The sequence below is a fragment of the Rhinatrema bivittatum genome, chromosome 1, assembly GCF_901001135.1.
Source record: "Rhinatrema bivittatum chromosome 1, aRhiBiv1.1, whole genome shotgun sequence".
NCBI lineage: Eukaryota > Metazoa > Chordata > Amphibia > Gymnophiona > Rhinatrematidae > Rhinatrema > Rhinatrema bivittatum.
In genome coordinates, this window is record NC_042615.1 from 9962916 (window position 1) to 9986186 (window position 23271).

General features: G+C 43.2%; 1 protein-coding gene across 1 annotated transcript in view; it reads left to right on the forward strand.

Annotated features, from left to right (window-relative positions):
• Positions 1–23271, forward strand: part of KIAA1109 (KIAA1109 ortholog) — a 590259-nt gene that overhangs the window by 121137 nt on the left and 445851 nt on the right. The window contains 2 exon segments of the mRNA XM_029584454.1: positions 10971–11126; positions 16574–16671. Of these exon segments, the coding sequence (XP_029440314.1) occupies positions 10971–11126; positions 16574–16671 (254 nt within the window).

Here is a 23271-nt window from a genome sequence, read left to right on the forward strand (position 1 = left end):
AGGCCAGTATTCTATTTACTTCATGGTTCCCAAGAAGGACGGGGCTTTTCGGCCACTCTTAGACCTCAAGAGGGTCAACCGGGCCCTCAAAATCCCTCATTTTCGAATGGAAACCTTGAAAGCGGTCATCGCGCCTCTCTCGATTTGACAGAGGCATACTTCCATATTCCAATTCACAGAGATTACCAGAAGTATCTTCACTTCCACAACCTCAACCGGGATTTTCAGTTTCGGGCGCTGCCTTTCGGCCTCGCTACTGCACCATGCACCTTCACCAAGGTCATGGTGGTGGTGGCAGCGGCCCTCCGCCGGGAAGAAGTCTTAGTCTACCCCTATCTGGACGACTGGCTAGTAAGGGCCAAGTCGGAGGCTATTTGCAGACAGGCGGTGGATCAGGTCTTAAATCTCCTTGCATCTCTCAGTTGGATAGTGAAATTTTCCAAAAGCAAGCTTCAGCCCTCCCAGGTGTTAGAGTTCCTGGGAGCCCACTTCGACACTTTGATAGGCAAGGTGTTCTTACCTCGTGCGCGGGCCCTCAAGTTTATCGACCAGGTTCATAATCTGCTCTCGCTGCCTCTTCCAACGGCCTGGGACTACCTTCAGGCCTTGGGTTCCATGGCTTCCACCATCGACCTCGTTCCCTGGGCTTTTGCTCAGATGTGACCGTTACAGAAAGCTTTGCTATCCCGTTGGCAGCTGGTGTCGGAACAGTTTCACATTGTCCTCCCTCTTTCGGACTCTACCGTCGCCGCCTTGCAGTGGTGGCTTTCGCTTCCTCATCTTCTCCGGGGAATGCCTCTTCAATCTCCACAGTGGACGATAGGTAACCATGGACGCCAGTCTCTCGGGCTGGGGTGCAGTCTGCCTGTCCCAGTCCACTCAGGGGATCTGGTCGCCGGTTCAGACTCGTTGGTACATCAATCGGTTGGAGGCCCGGGCGGTGCGTTTGGCTCTGAAGTAGTTTCTTCCCCTGATACGCGGCAAAGTGGTGAGGGTTCTTTCCGACAACTCCACCACCGTGGCTTACATCAACCGCACTCGCAGTTGCCTGGTGGCCCTAGAAGCCAGCCGTCTCATCGACTGGGCAGAACGGCATCTGGATTGCCTGGCGACCTCCCACATACTGGGCAAGGAGAATGTTCAGGCCGATTTCCTCAGTCGTCAGTCTCTCGATCCGGGAGAGTGGGAACTCTCAGAAGAGGCCATGGATCTGATCGTCGACAGGTGGGGTCCCCCTCACCTGGACCTCATGGCGACCTTGCGCAATGCCAAGGCCAATCGATTCTTCAGCCGCTGGAGAGAGCATGGCTCGGAGGGCGTGGATGCTCTAGCTCTCCCTTGGCCCACGGACGTCCTTCTGTACGTGTTCCCTCCGTGGCCTCTAGTGGGAAAAGTTCTCAGGAGAATAGAATTACACCGAGGGCCTGTGGTTCTGGTAGCACCCGAATGGCCTCACAGACCCTGGTTCATGGATCTCGTCAACCTGGCGACGGACGGACCTCTCCGGCTAGGCCATCTTCCTCGTCTACTTCAGCAGGGGCCCGTATTTTTCGACCAGACTTATCGCTTTTATCTAGCGGCCTGGCTTTTGAACAGAGACGCCTGAGGCGTAAGGGCTATAAGGAGGAGATTATCTCCACTTTTGCTGTGAGCTCGGAAGCAGTCGACTTCTCTAGCTTATGTGCGCGTTTGGAAGGGCTTTGAGACTGTGCGGAGTCGGGTGTCTCAGCACGCTCTGCCCCGGACTCGTTGGTTCTTTCTTTTCTACAGAAGGGTCTCTCCAAGGGCCTTTCCTTCAGTTCCCTGCGCGTGCAAGTTTCCGCTTTCGGCTCTCTCCTTGGACGGGTCGAGGGTCATCCCCTAGCGGGCCACCCGGACGTGGTTCGGTTCCTGAAGGGAGTCAAGCACCTGCGTCCACCCGCTCGCACTATTTGCCCGTCGTGGAGTCTTAATCTTGTCCTCCGGGCCCTCTGTGCTGCCCCATTCGAACCTCTCCGTCGGGCTACGGTAAAGGACCTCATGCTTAAGACAGAAACAAGAAAAACTATCTCCTCTGCTCGGCGGGTTTCCGAGATCCAAGCATTGTCCTGTTGGGAACCTTTTTTGCGTTTCTCCGATTCAGGTGTTTCTCTCAAGACTGTGCCTTCCTTCTTGCCGAAGGTTGTCTCCACCTTCCCTGTCAACCAGTCGGTGGAGTTTCCAGCGTTGTCCCCAGAGGAGATTGCAGGTACCGCTGGAGGTGATCTTCGTAGACTTGATGTCAAACGAGTTCTATTCCGGTATCTCCAGGTCACCAATGACTTTTGGGTCTTGGACCATCTTTTTGTCCTCTGGAGTGGTCCCAATTGGGGCAAACAGGCTTCTAAGACTACTATTGCACGGTGGTTGAAGGAGGTGATTTCCTCGGCCTATCTTTGCCAAGGTCGGGCGGTTCCGGAGGGCCTAAAGGCTCATTCGTTGCATTATCAAGCTACTTCCTGGGTGGAGAACCAATCGGTTTCTCCACAAGAGATTTGTAGGGCCGCCACATGGACGTCCCTGCACACTTTTGCTCGCCACTACCAACTGGATGTGCGAGCACCGGTTTTTGGTTCCTTTGGGCAGCAAGTGCTTCGAGCGGGACTTTCTCGGTCCCACCCGGGATAGGGAAGCTTTGGTACATCCCACAGTCTGGACTGATCTGTGTACGTACAGGGAAAGAAAAATTAGTTCTTACCTGTTAATTTTCATTCCTGTAGTACCATGGATCAGTCCAGTTGCCCTTCCCTGTTTGTCTTTTTCTTACTGTCCACTCGAAGCTTGTTATTGCAGATTCGCAGAACTTGATACTTCATTTTCTACAGAACATTGGACGATTACACCGGAAGCCTTGATTGTTCGAGCACCAAGTATATGCAAAAACGCATGTTTTTTACATTATGGAGTTGCTCAATTGGGCTTTTTGGTTACTTGCTTGATCCTATTCTTGTTTTGTTGTTTTCTGCTTTGACAATGGTTATACTGAAGGGCTGCAGGGTAGGCTCTGTCCTCATATAGGATACCCTTTCAGTTTTGGTCTGTCTCCATCTGCTGGAAAGGAGGCTCAACCCACGGTCTGGACTGATCTGTGGTACTACAGGAACGAAAATTAACAGGTAAGAACTAATTTTCCTTTATTAGATTAAGAAAACGTTCTTGTGTTCTCAGTCAACCTGCACTTTTCAGTATGTAGTGCCAAACTAACTAACCCAGCGGAAAGATTAAGACAATTTATCTCCCTCCCCCTTAGCTATAATCAGAGATCCAGAATCTGTCGCATGGCGGGGAGGGGGGGGGGAGAGATGGAATCCAGAAACACCTCTGGCAAGCAAATGACAGGTTACACCACAGTCTTGGTGAACACAGAACCCGAGATCTCACAGATATCGCGTGAGATATGTCTGCAGGAATGGGGTGAAAGAGGGCTCTGTTTGCCAAGGTTTTGGCAGGGATAAGGTTGGCAAGTATTGCAAGACAGCTATTTCAAGGTAAACAAAACAGGCTGTGCTGAGCAAGGAGTTAATTCTTAAAGCTTGCTAGTTCATAGATATAGTGAACTACAGCAATGAAAAAGTTCTGCAAAGATAGCAGTAATGTCAGCAGGGCAGCCATAGATCTGGGAAATTCTGGCAAAAGACTCTGAATGATTCCATAGACTGTGTACTCCAGAGTCTTTCTCTGCTTGGGGCAAAATATTTCGAATAATAGCCATTAATTTTAATTTTAATGCAGGCCTTTGGGGTAGAATACATTGCCCGTATCCATGCTAAAAAGCTTCGACAAAGTCCCACCTTTTCTAAACTTTAAACATGAAAGACCAATGGACCTAGTCAAATGCTTTTTCTGCATCAATGGCTAGTAATACTGCTGAAATTTTCCCAACCTTAGCCACCCTAGCCAAATTAATAATTTTTCCTTATTATCTGCGGCTTGTCCGCCAGGAATAAATCCACACTGATCCACGTGTACCAACTCTGGTAAACTTCATTGAGCCTCCCCGCCAGTATTTTGGCAAGTAGTTTCAAGTCTTACGTTCAATAGTGAAACAGGTCTATATGACCCACAAACAGAACTATCCTTTCTGGGTTTTGGGAACACCGTAATACCCACTAACTCCATGGAAGTTGGTATACTGGAGTTCAAAATTGTATTGAAAAGATTTTGTAGGTAGGGAATTAAAAGATCACGGAACTTTTTATAAAATAGCTCCGAATAGCCATCCAGCCCTGGTGCCTTATTGATTTTTAAAGAAGAAATGACTGCATAAATCTCCCCTTGAGAGATTTCCTGGTTTAGCTTTTGTGTTTGTTCAGAAGTGAGACTAGGCAGCCGTATTCCTTCTAAATATGCATCAGTGTCCAATGCCCCAATTTCATTATTAGTCGCATATAAGTCCCTATAGAACTGGACAAACCGTTCCTAAATTGAATCATTATCATATATAGAGTCCCCCCACCTCCGATTTAACTTTCAATATTTGACCCTGGGATATTTCTTTTCAACTGTCATGCCAGTAATTTACTTGGTTTATTCTCTTATTTGAAATAAACCAAGCGTGATCTATCCAATTTGTTGTATTTCCCCATCTCTGATACCCTGTGATTTAACTCATTTACTATTATTATTATTATTTTTAATTTTTATATACCGAAGTTCTTGTAGGGACTACAAATCACTCCGGTTTACATAAAACAAAGAACTGCTCAACAGAGAGTGGAGCTTTACATGGAACCGTAGAACATATGGAACAGTATAAATGGATGACAATTAAACATAGTGAAAAATAAATAAAAATAATAGTTTAACTGGTAATAAATAAAGAATTATATTATTTACTATAAGCAGTATAACTGTTTAAAGTAGAAATAACAATGCTAAATATATATAAGAAATAAAGTGCATTTTTGAACTCAAAGATAGTTGTCCAGTTACTTAGTACAGTGTCCAGTTACTTAGTACAGTGTCCATAAATAAAGGATACCTAGTAATTAGGAAGTCTATCCGTCTCTGTAAATTAAGCGTCTGGGAAAGCTTGTTGGAAGAGAAAAGTCTTCAGTCTTTTTTTGAATTCTTGGTACTTGAATTCTTGATACTATCCAGTTCCTGTAATGTTTTCGCCCTCCCATCCACTTTATGGTGTTGCTCCAACTTTTGAATAGACAAGATCAGGTTTTCTTTCTCCGCCCGGGTTTGGTTCTTTATCATTGTCGCCCTGGATATCAATTTGCCTCGGATGGCAGCTTTAAAACAATCCCACAATGTTTGAATGGAGACCTTGCCATTATCATTAATTTGAAAATACTCCTTCATATCAGAGCGTAATTCCTCACAGAAGTCTTTATCCAAAAGTAGTGAGTCATTCAGTCTCCAATATTTCAAGCCGTCCGCCTCTGGCAAAATTTGAAATCGGTCAAAAACTGGGGCATTGTCTGACCATGTTATTTGTCCAATCTCTACCGATATACACCCGATATACAGCCAATATTTATCTCCCAGGAGCATGTCTATCGTGGACTAGGAGTTGTGAACCCTAGAGAAAAAAGTGTAGTCCTTCCCCTGGGGGTGAAAGACCCTCCAAATATCCTGCAGCCCCCATGACTCTAATAGATGTTTAAGGTGGAGTCGATGTGTTATGAGACCATCTCTGGGGCTGGAATTATTATCCATATGAATATTAAAGGAAAGGTTAAAATCACCACTAATCAGTACTGCCCCCTGAAGGAATTCGCTCAAATCCTGTTCCACCATTCCAAAAAAAATCACCTTGTGCATTATTGGGAGCATATATATTAATTAAAGTTACCATTTGCGTATCTGTCTTAGCTCGAATTGCTATATATCTTCCGTCTGTCTTTTTTTACAAGCAAGATCCTCAAATTTTAAATCTCTCGCGCTAAGAATACCCACCCCCTCTTTTTTTCTTATGTATCCGATTAGAGGCCAAAAAAACGTGGATAATTAACTTGTTTTAATAATCGTTCATCTTTGGCTTGTAGATGAGTTTCTTATATAAAAAAAATTGAAGCTCTGAGTCTTTGCCTCTTCAAAAAACAGTTGCCTTTCACATTCAACATAACAATTGAAATATCATTCATGGAGGCAATGGTTAACAAACATAAGCTTTACAATAGGCTTTCCTTGATCACATCTTACATAAACCCCTAACCAACTGTATAGGTACTCACTGGTCATAAATTCCCCCCTCCCCCCAATATTGCCCAGTGTCCAGAATGTAAAGGAGTGCGTTTCCTTTCCATGAACACACTATCCTTGAGGAATGACTTCACCTCTGCTGGCTGCTCTGTAAAACGTTTCTTGGATGCAGCTTTTAGGTAATTCTCCATGTAGGACAAACTAACAATGAGTCCCAATGATGTAACTTTTTATCTGCGCAAAACCTGACCCAAACAGGATCTGTGATCTGACCATACGCTCAAGATTATCTTACAGAATCCATTCAGGTGTCTGGTTTAGAGGCCGATGTATCACCATTGGAGTTTCTGTGAAGCCGCTTGCTGCCTTTATTTATTTGTTGCCATCGAACTATATCTCTCTTAGGGCCCAACTGACCCTTAGCTTTAGGTGCTTTGATTTCATTTTGTTTTTTTCTTAAAATGGCTTCTGCAGCTTCTGTTGTGTGTGCTGAGAACGATTGACCACTGATTGTAAATGAGATCCCGAAGGTGTACAATGTTATCTGCCCTGAGGGATTCTGTAATGTACTTCATCTGACGACGACGTTGCAATGATATGGGCGACAAATCGTTGAAAATTTGCAGCTTCATTCCTTTCCATACAATTATTCCCTTCATTCTCACCTTCTGCATTATAAGATCTTTAAAAGGGAAATCATTCAGGCACACCACTATATCCCTTGGTATATTATTACTCACTTTGCCCAGCGAGCGATGTGCGCGGTCCACTTTGATTTCCATCTCTGAAGAGTCCGTGGACTCGGAATGAAGAACGAATTGACAAATGTCCTGCACCATTGTTACATAATTGACAGTGCCCTCCTCTTCCAGAACACCCTGGATACGTATATGAGTCCTACGTGTTCTGTTTTCTAGGTCTTCTAGTTTCATGGTTACATCATCCGATGCTTCCTGAAGTAGTTGGTAATTTTTAATCTGCTGTGCCATCTTTTCAGTATGGTCATCCACCGTCTGTTCCACTTTTGCCACACGTTGGCCGATATCGTCCACGTCTCTGCATAGTTTGTTTAATGTGAGATTGATATCTTTCTTAAGGGCTGCGATATCTGTTTTGATTTCCTGGAACCATGCCATAAAATCGGCCTTAGAAGGGCCTGTTGTGCTGTTCGAAGCCTCACTGTCGAGTTCCAGGTTTGTCCGCGGGTGTGGCGTTGCAGGGTCCTCCTCCTGCATGTTTTCTTTTAGCACGTTCACTGTCCCTGTGTACGAGAATTCTTGTAAAGCCACCATTCGCTGTTGGCTTGCCATTGCTCAGGGCACTCGAACAGCTTCGATATATTATCGGAGGGATACCAGGCCAGTAAAAAAAACTGTTTTATTCCATTAAACCTTGCAGAGCACAAGCTTCAAGTGGCCATCTTGCTTGGGTGATGTCACTTCCTCCGCAGGGAGTATTTTGAAAAAGCCTGAAGTATGCATGCATTAACAGTGCCAAACATAAATGTAAGGGAAAAAGGGATGGTTTAGATGGCATTTTGAGGCAGGATTTGGAAATTTGTACACAAGTTAGTATTTCCTCCTTTTCCATGCAGACCTGTCCAGAAGGAATGGGTTATGCTCACTGACCAGGAGATGGAGACAGATGTCGCCCTATATAGGCATCTGTGCTGACCTCTGCCTGCCAGTATTCTATGTTTCCAGCAGATGGCAGAGGAGGTGTTTTGTTCAGGATGTCCCGACTTTAGGTATTAGAGCCTCCCGTGGCTCCAGATTGGCCTTGGCATGCAGACTTTACTTGTTGTTTGGGTAGCCATCCCTTGTGACTGCTGTGGTTTGAGAGTTTTGTCACAGGAGTCTGTTCTTCATGAAGACCTGCCTCGTTTTTGTCTTGTGGTCTGACCCTTGTGATATCTGGTCTAGTTAAGAAGGGCTACTCCTTGCAGGTAGTGGACATCTTACTGATGCCAAGATAAACCTTTGTGCCATGGGGCTTATGTTGAGGTTGGACTATTTCTCTGCCTTATTTATTTATTTATTTATTGTTTTTGTTATACCGAGTTTCATGATAGGCATCACATCAACCCGGTTTACAAATAACAAGGAGTGTAAAGCATAACGTAACGTAAAAAACAATATTTTCAATAAGAACCTTGAACTTTAAATACAGTGAATCAGAAAAAGGGAAAGGGAAAGTTACAAAAAACAAGGAAAATAAACTTGGGATGGAAGGGGAGAAATTGAACAGCACAATATTTACATTTCAGCCTATTGATACATTAGAATAGCAAGTGAAAAAATAAGACTATGAAACGGTACATAGGTAATCAAATGAATAAATATGACACAGTTGTGATGGACTTCTGCAGGCTGGTATAGGGAAGGGATTGGCCTTCCTGGAAGGTTTAATTAGTGAGACTTGCATGTTTATAAAGGAAGTATACAGTGTAGGCCTTTCGCAGTTCATCCATTGGCTTCTCATTTTCAGAGGAGGATTAAGTGCCTCAAGCCTCTGGTTAGGGTCTGATTACTTTTTGGTTTCTTAATTTGATATTAGCTTTAGCAGATTCTTCTTTTGATCCTTTTAGGGAAAGTTTCCTAAAGGGTCTTACCTTTCGGGTGGTAATTTCTGCAGGCCAATTTGGCCTGGTGAATTTTCAGAGTTACAGGCCTCTCTTGTAGGGAGCCATTCTTGGAAGTTTCTTAGTACATGGGCAGGGTTCAGATGATTCCCACATTCTTCTGAAGATAGTGTCACTGCTGCTTCTAAATTACTTGGTCTATATATCTTCCTTTAGTAAACATTCTGATGGACAGGGGTATGTTACTCTGCATTGTTTGGATGTTCACAGGTGATTTAAGGGTCACACCGTAGTGAAAGTTACAGTGGCACGTTGGATTACTCATTGTGGCAGTTTAGGCAACTGCAGGGAAGGAGTTTTACTAGACATGTCAGTGTATGTTCCACTGGAGCCCTGGCATCTTCTGGGGCTCTCATGCAGTTGTCTGCTTGGCCTTAACAGGCAGTTGCCTCTCTGCAGGAGTTTTATAAGGCAGTGATATGGTGGACCTGGCATTCTTTTTGAAGCATTGTTAGTTGGAATTGCAGGCCAAGAATGGAGCTGTTTTGCAAGACAAGAATGCAACTGTGTTTTGCTGTGGAGATCTTGCGAACAGGTTTGTCAGATTCCCATTCGGTTCGAGGGTATCTTGGATACATTCCACTCATCTGGCCTGATGTGCATGAACGAAGAGGAAGATGAAATTTACACTTACCTGATCATTTCCTTTCCTTGACTCCAGGCAGAGACCGGTCCTGAACCCTCCCAGTCTTGTTATACCAAACTACATCATCTTTTTAGTGTCTGAAGCTAGTAAATAAATAAAATAAAAAAGGGAAGCTAAGTGCCAAAGGGTGCAGGTTAGCACTCCCAAAGTTGTAAGTACATAAGCTTTGAATGTATTTCCTGGGTAATTTGTTGATATATATTGGGAAACCTTTGGGTTTGTTTTGCAGTGTTATTAAATCATGGAATTAGCTTGTTACAGGCAGATTGAGGTCAGCACGGATGCCTATATAGGGCAACATCAGTGACCTTTTTGTTCTGTCTCCATCTGCTGGTCACTGAGCATAACCCATTTGTCTGGACTCAAGGAAAGGAAATTATTAGGGAAGTGTAAATTTACCTAATAAGCATGTAAGCTTTGTAATGTACACTTTCACATTTAATTCAGTTGCAGAAGTGACATTGCACTTGTCTTTCTCTGCAGTTTTTGGGTGGGAGGTCTGATTTAAGTGGTGGAGGGTCATAGCGAACTGCTGATTACGAGTATACGCACAAGTATTTTATAAGCAGAGTATGTGCATATGTTGTAAAATAGAAACAGAGAAACCTGATGGCAGAAAAAGACCACATGGCTCATCCAGTCTGTCCATCTGTCCCATTCATTTAGCATATGAATTCCCATCACTTCCTTAGAGATCCCTGTATTTATCAGATACTGTGTTAGTCTCTACCACCTCTACTAGGAGGCTGTTCCATGCATCCACCACCCTTTCTGTAAAAATGTTTGTGTGCTTTTATAAAATAGGTTTGGGTTTTAAAATTTATATTCCACTTTTTCAGGCACTTCAAAGCAGATTATATTCAGGTACTGAAGGGATTTCCCAGAGGGTTTTAGGGCTGGATTTACTAAGGCTTTTCTCCCATTGTCTGTCTAAGGGTAAAATGCTTAGTAAATGAGGCCCTAAGTTTGAACTTGAGGCAATGGAGGGTGAAGTGATTTGCCCAAGTTCACAAGGGTTGGTAGTGGGATTTGAACCCTGGCTTCCCTGGTTCTCAGCCCACTGCTCTGACCACCAGGCTACTCCTGCCACAGCGTAGGAAGTCCTGTGCTTTTGCAGAATATATTTCTAATCTTTCCCAGAAAGCTCTAGAGTCTCCTTCTGCTCAGTGCGACGCACGTTCACAGGGGCCCACTTGTGAAACGGTGAACCTGTTTTTATGTTCAGGGAATTCCACTGCTGATAATTAATTGAAATAATCGGTGGTTCTTTTTTTGTGATTCTTATATTTCTTGATAAAGCAATACATTTGCTATGTTCCTCCACTTGAATGCATGGAAATGTTTTAGGAATTACTTAAGTTAAAGTTGTTGTGGAGAAAATTGATAAAAGTGTTGATTCGTATCGCTTGGAAACACATTTATTTGGGTTCTTGGGTTGTGAGGATGCTGTTCTTATCCTTTCTGGGATGATGGATTTCAGTTAATCCCTCTCTGACGTTTCTCTGCTTTTAGATTTGTTTCAAGACTGGTCGAATGACAGTGCACCTGATATCTTCTCATTTGTTCCATATACCTGGAATATAAAAATCATGTTTTATCAGTTTGAAATGATTTGGGCAGCAAATCAGCACAACTGGATTGACTGTTCCACTAAACAGCAGGAAAATGGTGAGTGTGTCTCTTCTGTTTCATGAAGGAATCTGAAGTCCAAAATTCTGTGCTTAAAAATCGGAAACCCTGAGTTAGGTTCCCAGAGTTGGCTTGGGCCTCTCGAGCCAGCCAGGCCATGGGGATTCTGCAGAGGCAGCGCCTGCAGCCACCGTACAACAGCAACATCTGCCCACTGGCTAAAAGCCATGGTCTGTGCCTCTTACAGGGGGCTGAATGCATTTCTGTACCTACCTGAGCCCTGCTTCTGCTCCTGTCTCTTGAGTGGTGCATTCACAGTGCCCAGCAGAAGGAGGAGCTCCAGTCGGACTTCACTGGCTGATCCCATTGCATGAGTGTGCCGGCTTCCTGCTGGTGTCTGGATCCACTCTCACCTGGCACTAGGCCTTTGGATTGAGCAGTCTCCTGCATCCTGTGAAGCTGAAATTGCAGAATGTATAAATGAATTAAATAAAACAGTAGCCTCGATATATAAAAATGAAGAGGTTCATGAGCTATAGTTTTTCCCTAGCTCCCTTAGGTAAGAAGGAACACACGACAAGTTATGAAACCCAAATGATTTTTTTCCCCCCTGTGAATGATCCAAGTAGGTGATTTTCAGCGTGGTCAGGATCAGAATGATCTGCTGCTGCCAAGAAAAAGAATTGTTTGTTTTGCTTCACAGTCTGTTTACTTGAAGCTCAGGCAGGTATGTTCACAAGTTCCGTGATTTTCATGTTGGAGAGCAGGCACGAGAGTGGGACTTTGTGGAATTGTATTCCCTAGGTGATTCAGTGAGAGATTTTGCAATGGCAGTCACCATAGCTTACGCTAAGAGTCCCATTGCTGTATATAATTTATAAAGTGTTTTCAATTGACTGAAGTGGAGAAAGAGAGATTGTGTATCTGTGTGTGTGAGACAGAGGTAGCTAAGGAGGGTTCCAGTAATGAAGGCTGCAAACAGTGAGAGCGTGAATACTGGTAGTGAGGATGGGAGAGGAATGTTGTAGTGGAAGAATAGTGCGAATATGAGGCAACACAGACAGAAAAGAAAGGGGCAGATTGTCAGTAAAAATTTGTAACCTATCAGTAAAATCGTCCATTGTACCTGAAGGCTGGAGAGTGGCCAATGTAACCCCCATATTTAAAAAGGGCTCCAGGGGCAATCGGGGAAACTATAAACTGGTGACCCTGACTTCAGTGCCAGGAAAAATAGTGGAAAGTGTTCTAAACATCAAAATCACAGAACATATAGAAAGACATGGTTTAATGGAACAAAGTCAGCATGGCTTTACCCAGGGCAAGTCTTGCCTCACAAATCTGCTTCACTTTTTTGAAGGAGTTGATAAACATGTGGATAAAGGTGAACCGGCAGATGTAGTATACTTGGATTTTCAGAAGGTGTTTGACAAAGTTCCTCATGAAAGGCTTCTAGGAAAAGTAAAAGTCATGGGATAGGAGACGATGTCCTTTCGTGGATTACAAACTGGCTAAAAGACAGGAAAGAGAGAGTAGGATTAAATGGTCAATTTTCTCAGTGGAAAAGGGTAAACAGTGGAGTGCCTCAGGGATCTGTATTGGGACTGGTGCTTTTCAATACATTTATGAATGATCTGGAAAGGAATACGAGGAGTGAAATAATCAAATTTGCAGATGATACAAAATTATTCAGAGTAGTTAAATCACAAGTGGATTGTGATACATTACAAGAGGACCTTGTGAGACTGGAAGATTGGACATCCAAATGGCAGATGAAATTTAATGTGGACAAGTGCAAGGTGATGCACATAGGGAAAAATAACCCTTGCTGTAGTTACACGGTTAGGTTTCCATATTAGGAGCTACCACCCAGGAAAGAGATCTAGGCGTCATAGTGGATAATACATTGAAATCATCGGCTCAAAAAGCAAACAGAATGTTAGGAATTATTAGGAAGGGAGTGGTGAATAAAACGGAAAATGTCATAATGCCTCTGTATCGCTCCATGGTGAGACCGCACCTTGAATGCTGTGTATAATTCTGGTCGCCACATCTCAAAAAAGATATAATTGCGATGGAGAAGGTACAGAGAAGGGCGACGAAAATGATAAAGGGGATGGAACAGCTTCCCTATGAGGAAAGACTAAAGAGGTTAGGACTTTTCAGCTTGGAGAAGAGACGGCTGAGGGGGGATATGATAGAGGTGTTTAAGATCATGAGAGGTCTAGAACCTGTAGATGTGAATCGGTTATTTACTCTTTCAGATACTACAAGGACTAGGGGTCATGTTAGCAAGTAGCATATTTCAAAAAAATTCTTTTTCACTCAATGCACAATTAAGCTCTGGAATTTGTTGCCAGAGGATGTGGTTAGTGCAGTTAGTATAGCTGTGTTTAAAAAAGGATTGGATAAGTTCTTGGAGGAGAAGTCCATTACCTGCTATTAAGTTCACTTAGAGAATAGCCACTGCCATTAGCAATGGTTACATGGAATAGACTTAGTTTTTGGGTACTTGCCAGGTTTTTATGGCCTGGATTGGCCACCGTTGGAAACAGGATGCTGGGCTTGATGGACCTTTGGTCTGACCCAGTATGGCATTTTCTTATGTTCTTAAGCATAAAAAATCTTTTCAGCCATAACATAGCTCCCCTGACCACTCAAATTGTTTCATAAAGTTACAGACTCTGTGCCTCAGGCTTGTAGCTGGTGACATGGAAGATGGTAAGGAATCAAAAATGCAAGACTCATCTAGTCTTCGTGTTTCCCTTTTCTTTTGCAGACTCTGTTAGACTTTACTCTCATTTCTCCTCAGCCAAGGATATTCTGGGTTTATCCCATGCTTTCTGATACTCTGATGATTTCCAGTGTGAAGTGGTTCCATAGTTTATCTCTTTCTTTGAGGAATTGTTTCTGTGAGTTAGTGCTGCATCTGGAACTTCTTATCCTGGAAAAATCTTTGCCACTTTATGCCTTTGATGCATTTTAATGGCTGTTTTATCCCTCAAACCCTTTTCTTTCTCAGGATATTTAGGTCCTTAAAAGGGCGGTTTTCAAAGCAGTGCCAGTAAAAGTCATTTTCCCTGCGTTAATGGACTCTGAGAATTGCCCTTCCTCGGTGCAGCTAAAAGGGCTTGTGTTTGGTTGTGGGAGGAAAAGTGCACAAGTAGATTGTGTTTTCTGGTAGAAATGTACCTGCAAAGAAGGCAGGTGCAAGTGGCGAGTACCTAGGAACTTGGTAACCAATGGGTCGGATGCTCTTTGTCTGCTGTGTTACTGCTATGCACCTACCTTAACTTTGAAAAGTGATAGGAGGCCCACGGGTAAAAAGAGAGCAAACAGTTTGAAAATTATCCCCATCTCCATGCTTTGATTTCTTTTTTTTAGCACTTACACTGTATACTTGACATTATTTTAGGAGCTGCTTTCTGGACTGCCCCAGCTAAGTAAGCAATCGTGGGACTGGGAAGGTAAGGGGGTGGACTGGAAGCTACAGGAAAAAATAAGATGCTGAATTCTGGTAGTAGGACATCTGGGAGGTACTGGCAGAGAAACAGTCATTCACCCAAGAGTTATCCCCGACTGTGTCTCTTTGAAAGTTTACCTGCTTTATATTGGTTTTAGATTAGCCCCGGCTCTGTATAGGGAGTTAGATTATTATAAGCCTTATTGTCTGTTATGCAAAATGCTGATGTTATTAATATCTGGAATTAGGTGGCCTAGACTTTGCTGCCATTTGCAGAGATGTGGCTAAAGAAACTCTATACCTCCTTTCAAAATGTTTATCTTTTGTTGCTTTAAAGCCAGCGGTAAAATGCATTCAAACAGTATTTGTTCCATCTATCCATGCATCCTATCTACAGCTGCCAAGTGGGAAGTACTGCATATTCCAGAATTCTGTAGAAATAAAAACATGGACTAGCTTGGTTGGATAAGTGTTCACCTACCTTGTCCTCCTGTAGCAATCCTAAATACTTAAAGCTCTGGTGTAACCGATCACCTTCAAAAGCACACACCAAGCGAATTGGTCCATCTTTGTTAAATTGTTCTGATTCATGTGGCGACAGAATAAATGTAGATTTCAAAGAATGAACCAACCATGAGCACCAAAGAAAAGAGCTCCAGGACAAAGTTATGGAAAGGCACATCCTCTGGGTATAAAAGAATGGAAAAGTCCTGGAATATCCTTCGGATTATGGTCAAGACGATTAAGAAGTACAAGGTGAATGGCACCACCAATGTTTTGCGTAGATCAGGCTGTCCCTCCAAACTGGTTGACCGAGCAAGAAGGAGACTCAGAGAGGCCTCTAAGATGCCAATGGCAACCTTGAAAGAGCTAGAAGCTTCCATGGCCAAGACTCGTCAAAGAGTGCATGTGACAAAAATATCTCAAGCGCTTCACAAATCTGGCCTGTATAATAGAGTAGCAAGAAGGAAGGCATTACTCAAGAAGCATAGCCTTGAATCCTAGTCGAAGTATGCAAAGAAACACTCAGGGAACGCTGTAGACAAGTGACAAAAAGGCTTGTGATCTACCAGGACTATAAGAGAACTTTTAGGCTTCAATGCATAGCGTTATGCTGGCTACAGAGCTAAACGCCAACCTTATTGTGCTCAGTGTTGTCAGGGAGGTGCCCAATGTTTTTTGTAATGGACTGGTTGCATATGTAGAAAGTGCTTACTGACAGGTTTGGCTTGCTGTTTTCCAGGATGTTTTAAATTGAATGTAAACGTTATTAAGAATGGGCAGGGGAGCAAACAGACTACACAGCCATCGCACTGGTGGCTCTGTTGCTCCTCCGAGCTCTCCTCCGCCCCTCCAGGAAGAGAATTTTAAAATGTGATGGAAAACCAGAAGCCATTGGAAGCTATACAGCGTGTGTTTGACACGGAAATAGTGGGGGCTTGAAGGACACGGTAGGACTTGGCATGATTGAAGAGCAGCCAGCAGGACATGACTGTAGTCTAAATCTAGTCATCTGGAGGGCTTGCAGTAAAAGGTGGCAGGTGTTGAAAAATGAGGAGGAATTTATTTTGGTAGATAAGAGAGGAACAGAGAGAATAGGAACAAAGTAGTTGAGTAGAGATGATTTCTTTTATTAGGCTAATGAATATTTTAAGACAAAAGCTTTTTGCAATTCTGAAGTTGCTTCCTCAGTTGGTGACATACTGGGTTTGCTCCCCTGCACATGTAATAACACGACTGACACTCAGTCTTCACTGCTTGTGAATTGTAGTTATTTATATTGTACTGCATTAAATGAAACATATGCAAGTTGTTGAAGCCTTGTATTACGCCCACGCAAAATGTCAAGCTTTCAAATTATAAACACACTATGGAATACTGAAATTGGAAAAGAGAGACAGAAGGGTGAATGTGTGTGAAGGTTTCCTCTTGATCATAAGATCAGGTGGAAGGATGCAGAATTCATTTACAGTGATTGTTTTTGTTTTGTTTTTAGTTTGATTTGGGTATTTTCTGTTCTTTGCAGTGTATCTGGCAGCCTGTGGAGAAACGCTAAACATTAATTTCTCTTTGCCTTTCACTGACTTCGTCCCAACTACATGCAACACCAGGCTCTCTCTAAGAGTAAGTGTAACCCTGTTTTCAGAGAGTCCGTATAAATAACTTAATAAATGGTGGAGATTTGTGTTTGCCTACTGAAGGTTCATATGATTGTCTGTTTTCACACTACAGATGGATAAAATAGCGCTTTTGTTTGATAATGCATCAACACTGTATTCCATTCCCGGTGTAGCTCTTCAGAAATGTACAAGTACATTAACCACTCCATTCTCCTTTCTATTATGTCTTTACTGCTGGAATATAACCATTTCAAAAGTATCAGAAGCTGAAATCCTTGTTCACGTTTTTTCAGTTTCTTCCTGTTCCCCTGGGCTTCCCGCCCTATCGGAGCGGCCTCTTTTGGGAGGCCACTCCATTCCCCTTATTCTTCGACCCTTTGCTAGCTCAGCCATTGCAGTGATGGGTTTTGATCATGAACCCCGGACCACCGTTTCCTCCTAGTTTCCGCTGCTAGGGGTCACCAGGGAGTAATGGCTGGCTCTTCCACTTTCTCCAGCACAGAGAACTAGGAATGATGCTTCTGCAGCATCTGGGCCAGAGAGCAGCAGCTGGACTTGGGAAATGAACTGGGCCCAGCAGCTGTATTTTTTAAAGTGGACGTTACAGATGTCTGGAAAAAAGTCATCGGGGAATATTGAATTTCCAGATTATTATCTTTCTCCTAGAATCCTTGTTTTGTTTAATCTTGGTGCTACAGTATAGCAGACTCTGATATTGGCTATAATGGAGCAGGCAAAAAAGTTACTGCAGTATTGCTTGCTGACTTAGGTTTGACACTGCCATGGATCTGCAAAGAGATCTGACCCAGTTCATTTCTTGAGGGGGGGGGGGGTCAGTTGAAACTCCTACAGCTGTTGTGTATCTCGGAGTTGGTGCTGAAGATTTTGCTGCCGTGGGCAAACCTGAGCATCTTTATCCTGCTGTATGCGCCTGTCGTTTTTTGTTCTTTACTAGCGAGTTTGATTTGCCTTAAGGCAAACGTTTGGCTGTTCCACGATTCCTGGAAGTTGTAACAGTTTAGATGATTGGGTAGGTCTTTCACCCTTTGACTTTGAGTGAAAATTTAAATAATTAAGAAAAATGTTTTGATGGGGACTGAGGAAATGCCTTGCTTTGCAAAGATGCACTTTCTTACAACTGAATGAGAAGCTTTGAATTCAGATGTCCTTAATCTCACTAAATGTTTGGGTACCTGCCATGATCCACCTTTGTCTTTGCCAACTTTAATCTCCGACTCCTTCCTTTCATCCTGGAGATCGCCAGCTTACAGGTAAACGAAGTCCAGGAACACAGAATTGGACTGGTGCTCAGCACTGTATGGGAGGTAGGAGCCCACTTTGGAAGTTTGATTTGGTTCCAAAAAGGTTTTATTTATTTATTTATTTATTTATTGTTTTTGTTATACCGAGTTTCATGACAGGCATCACATCAACCCGGTTTACAATTAACAAAGTGTGAAAAGCATAACGTAGCGTAGTAAACAATATTCTCAATAAAAACCTTGAACTTTAAATACAGGGAATCAGAAAAAGGATGTGAGAAAGTTACAATAAAACAGGGAAAAATTAACTTGGAACTGGAAGGGGGGAGAGAAAAGAACAGAGCAATATTTACATTTCAGCCAATTAATGTAAAAAATTAGCAAGATGAGTAAATAAGACTATGCGAATAAATGTGGCGGTACATCACTGTGAGATGGAACATACGTAACCAGAAGGCTAAGTATGACACAGAATATGAATAAATATGACAGAGAATTTGGATCCAATTGTGCTGTTGCGTGAAGTTTTATTCAGGGCTTGGAAATGCTTTTTTGAAAAGCCAAGTTTTTAGTCTTTTCCTAAATGTTAGAGAGCATGGCTCCTGTCTCAAATCTGGTGGGATAGAGTTCCAGAGAGCTGGACCTGCTGAAGAGAAGGCTCTGAGACTCAAAGATTTATGTTGGAAGGTTTTGGCCTTTGGAATTTGGAGTGACTCTTTGTAGTATTCCCTGATGGGTCTGACGGAAGTGTATTTTTTAAGTGGTATTTGTAGGTCGATTTGCGTGTGTTGGTTGATAGTTTTGTATATGATGTTGATGGTTTTGTACATGATTCTATAATGGATTGGTAGCCAATGGAGGTTTTTGAGGATAGGGGAAATGTGGTCGATTTTCCTGGAATTTGTGAGGACTCTGGCTGCAGAGTTCTGAACCATTTGTAGAGGTTTAGTATAAGAAGCTGGGAGGCCTAGTAGTAACGAGTTGCAATAATCAAGTTTGGAAAAGATTATTGCTTGCAAGATTGTTCTAAAGTCCTGAGCGTGGAAGAGTGGTTTAATTCTTTTCAGAATATGCAATTTGTAGAAGCAATCCTTTGTGGTTTGATTAATGAATGGTTTGAGGTTGAGACGATTGTCTAGTATGGCTCCTAGGTCTCTTACATGGGCTGTTTGAAGGAGTGTGGGTGGTTTTGGAAGTATGTTATTGTTTTCCGGTGATATGAGCAGGAATTCTGTTTTTGAAGCATTGAGCACAAGATTTAGACTGTTGAGGAGAAGTTTAATTTCTAATAAGCAAGTGTCCCAGTATGCCATTGTTTTTGAGATTGATTCTTTTATGGGGATCACGATCTGTACGTCGTCTGCGAAAAGGAAGTGTTTAAGGCTTAATTTTGTAAGTAATTGACATAGTGGTAGCAGGTAGACATTGAAGAGTGTGGGTGAAAGTGATGAACCTTGCGGCACCCCTCTATTAGATGGGTGGTATTGGGATTCTTTATTGTGAATTTTGACTCTATATCCTCTGTTTCCTAGAAATGTTTTGAACCAGTTTAATGTGGCACCTGTTAAACCAATGTTTGCCAGTTGTTTTAGAAGGAGGGAGTGGTTGACGGTGTCGAAGGCCGCCGAGAAGTCGAGGAGGATTAGTAAATATGCTTGGCCTTTATCAATACCAGAGAGGAGGAAGTCCGTGAGTGAAAGTAGTAGCGTTTCTGTGCTTGCGGCTTTGCGAAAACCATATTGGTTTGGGGACAGAATACTGTGGTCTTCTAAGTAGTTGGATAGTTGGGTGTTTACCAATTTTTCCATGATTTTGGCTATGAAAGGGAGGTTGGAAATAGGGCGGAAGTTGTTGGGATCACATGCATTTAGATTTGGTTTTTTTAGTAGTGGCTTGATTGAGGCAGTTTTTAGGTCATCTGGGTAGATACCATGTGCTAGAGAGCAGTTTATGATATCTGCTAGGGTTTTTGCTATTGTGTCAGGGATGAGAAGAAGCATTTTAGAAGGGATTTGATCAAATGGGTGAGATGACGGTTTCATTCTCCTTAACGTCGCTTGTATCTCTGTGATTGTTATGGGTTCGAAAGCATTTAGCTGGATGTCTTTGTTTTGGGGGAAAAATGTGTTATCTGGAGAAGTAGAGTTTGGAATTTGTTGATTGAGGAGATCCGATATTTTTTTGTTGAAATGAAGGGCCAGTTCGTCTGCTTTAGTCTGGGCTTGTTCGGGTGGGATATCTGGAGTGATGGGTTTGGTTAGGCTTGAAACAAAGGCGAATAGGGCTTTTGAGTCAAAGATGAGATGATGAACCTTCCGGGCATAATAGTCTCTTTTGGTTTTCAACGTGGTACTTTTGTATAGATGGAGTGATCGTTTGTAATCAGAGAGATAGGCCGGTGAAGGGGCTTTGCGCCATTTTCTTTCTTTTTGCCGAAGTAGTTGTTTGAGCTTTCGTAGTTCATCATTAAACCAGGGTTGTTGTTTAGATGTATTAGAAGACCTTACTTTGGTTGTCAGTGGGCAGTAAGTGTTTGCTATAGATTTTGTTATTTTGGACCAGGATTGGAGGGCAGAGTTGGGTGTAGAGACATCAATGAGTGGTAGCTCAGAGGTTAGAAGTTTGCTGAGTTGTTCCGAGGTGCAAGGTTTTCTGTATAGGAAAGCGGGTCTTGAGTTGAGGTTAGAGTCTGATCGAGGTAAAGAAAAGCTGGTGGAGATTAGAGAGTGGTCTGACCATGGGACTTTTTTGCAATTTGGTTGTTTTGTAAGAGAAATACCAGAGTTTGTAAATAGGAGATCGAGCATGTGGCCTGCTTTATGAGTGGGTTTGTTGATTTGTTGGCTGAAACCCATCGCTGACAGTGCGGTGAGGAGAGCTTCACAGTTTGTTGAAAGGGGGACTTTGTCAACATGTAAGTTAAAGTCGCCCAGGATTATAGCAGGGGAGTCCAGATTGAGATGCAAAGTTATAGTTTCGATAATAGGTGAGGAGTCTGACTCTAGTAAGCCTGGAGGGGCATAGACTAGCAGGATTTGGAGATGTTCTGATTTGAACAATCCTAGTTCTAGTTTAGTAGCTGTACTGATGGGGTGGTATGTGAACCTTAAGGATTTTTTAGCAGCTAGGAAGATACCCCCTCCTCTTTTTTTTTGTCTTGGGATGGAGAAGAAATCGTAAGTCTGTGTTGGTAGTTGGTTAATGAGTGCGATGTCTGTGGATTTGAGCCATGTTTCTGTTATGGCGCAAAAGTCTGGGGTTGTGTCCTGTAGTATGTCGTTGAGTATCAGAGATTTGTTGGTGAGCGATTGGGCGTTGAATAGGATTAAGGTGAATAGGGATAGACCTAGGAACTGTGTAGTGGGGGAAATCATGATTGGGATGAGTGATTTGTAGGTGCGTGGGCGGTATTGCATTATTGTTAAAGGTTGGATCGGTGCTGAATGAGAGCTGTTGAACTGGAAGTGCTGCTAGAGATTGGATGAGTGCTGATGGAGATTGAATGAGTGTCGTTGGAGATTGGATGAATGCTGCTGAAGACTGAATGAATGCCTCTGGAGACAGGACTGAATGAGTGCCTCTGGAGATAGGACTGAATGAATGTCTCTGGAGATTGAATGAGTGCCTCTTGAGACTGGATGAGTGCCTCTTGAGACTGGATGAGTGCTTCTGGAGGCTGGGTGAGTGCTGCTGGAGACTGGATGAGTGCTGCTGGAGACTGGATGAGTGCTGCTGGAGACTGGATGAGTCTGTTGGGTCTGTTAAGTCTGAATGAGTCTGTTGCAATAATTTAGTATCTCAGTTTGCAGTAATTTAGTATCTCAGGTGATACATCCATACCTCCTCTTCATTTCGCTTTCCCTCCACTATGAAGCCCCTCTCCCTGGAAATACGGCCACTAAAGGCACAGTGTAGCACCTTGAATTCTTGCTACATCCCCGACTGGGTCTTAGAGGCAAGTGTGGGGGTGTGAGTAGATGAAGAAGGGTTAGGGTTGGCTCGCCCTTTTCCCCCTCTACTCATGAGAGATGCCCTATTTAATACATACCAAATGTGCCTCCTTTCTCACATCTAACCACTAAACCTTGTCATCATTAAACAGCTACCAAGAGCAGTACAGCTCCCTAGGGACTCCTGCGTAGCCTGCCAGGTAAATCCAGCTACGCGAGTTCCTGTGCTTCCGCTAAAACATCGAATTACAGTATTGGCAGCTTGCCAGGTAGAAGCAGCTGCGTTTGCTAGGGCTTCTGGCTATTACAGTCCTTGTAGCCTGCCAACCAGACAGAGCCCAGCTGCTAGTTTAATTCTGTAATCCCGGTCCGTGTCTGATCCGGGGAAGTACTGCACTGTCTGATGATGTACATATTTTTTAAATGTTGCTGGATTGGGCAGGCCAGCATTACAGTTCCACACGGTGAGTGATTTTCAAGAGTGCTTTGGAGCTGTGACCTCTACAAATGTATATTCCTATTGTTTGATTATTATAAAAGAATTGGATCTGTAGACACTAGATATTGGCATGTAAGAAAGACAAGGGAGTAGAGGTTAAAACCATCAATTAGTAACGACAAAAATATAAACCAGCAGAACTTAATAAATCGAAAGAATAAATCATCATGGCTTCAGAAGGATTGTTAGGAAGGGCTTGTCTTTTTGCTGATATCAAAATTTGCTATAGGGTAGACAGCTAGAAAGTTGTGGTAAATGAGGAGGGGGTCTAGCAACTGGTAGCTAAGATTTAAAGCTAAAAAATGCAGAGCAATGCGTTTCGGATGCAAAAACGCAAGGGAGAGGTACGAAATTGGAGGTGAAATGCCTCTAAGCACAAAGGAAGTGCAGGATCTGGGGGTGATTGTGTCTGATAATATTAAGATGACCAAACAGGTGGATAAAGTGATGGCAAAAGTCAGAAAGCTGCCTGCCTGCATAGGGAGAGGAATGGTCAGCAGGAAAAAGGGAGGTGATATTGCCCCTGTATAGGTCCCTGGTGAGACCTCACATGGGATACTGAGTACAGCTCTGGAGACCCTACCTTCAAAGGATATAAACAGGATGGAGTCGCTCCAGAGGGAGGCTGCTAACATGGTCAGTGGTCTTTGTTCTAAAGCATATGGGGATAGACTTACAGATCTAAACATGGATACCCTAGAGGAAAGGCGAGATAGTTTAATGCCTCCAAGGTTTCCATGCACAGGAGGAGGAGGCTCTAAAACGGGCCTTGAGATAAGGATGAAAGGAGGGTAGACTCTGGAGTAATCTAAGGAAAGATTTCCTTACAGAGAGTGTAGTGGATGCATGGAACCAGCCTCTCCATGGAGGTGGTGGAGACTGGAACAGTATCT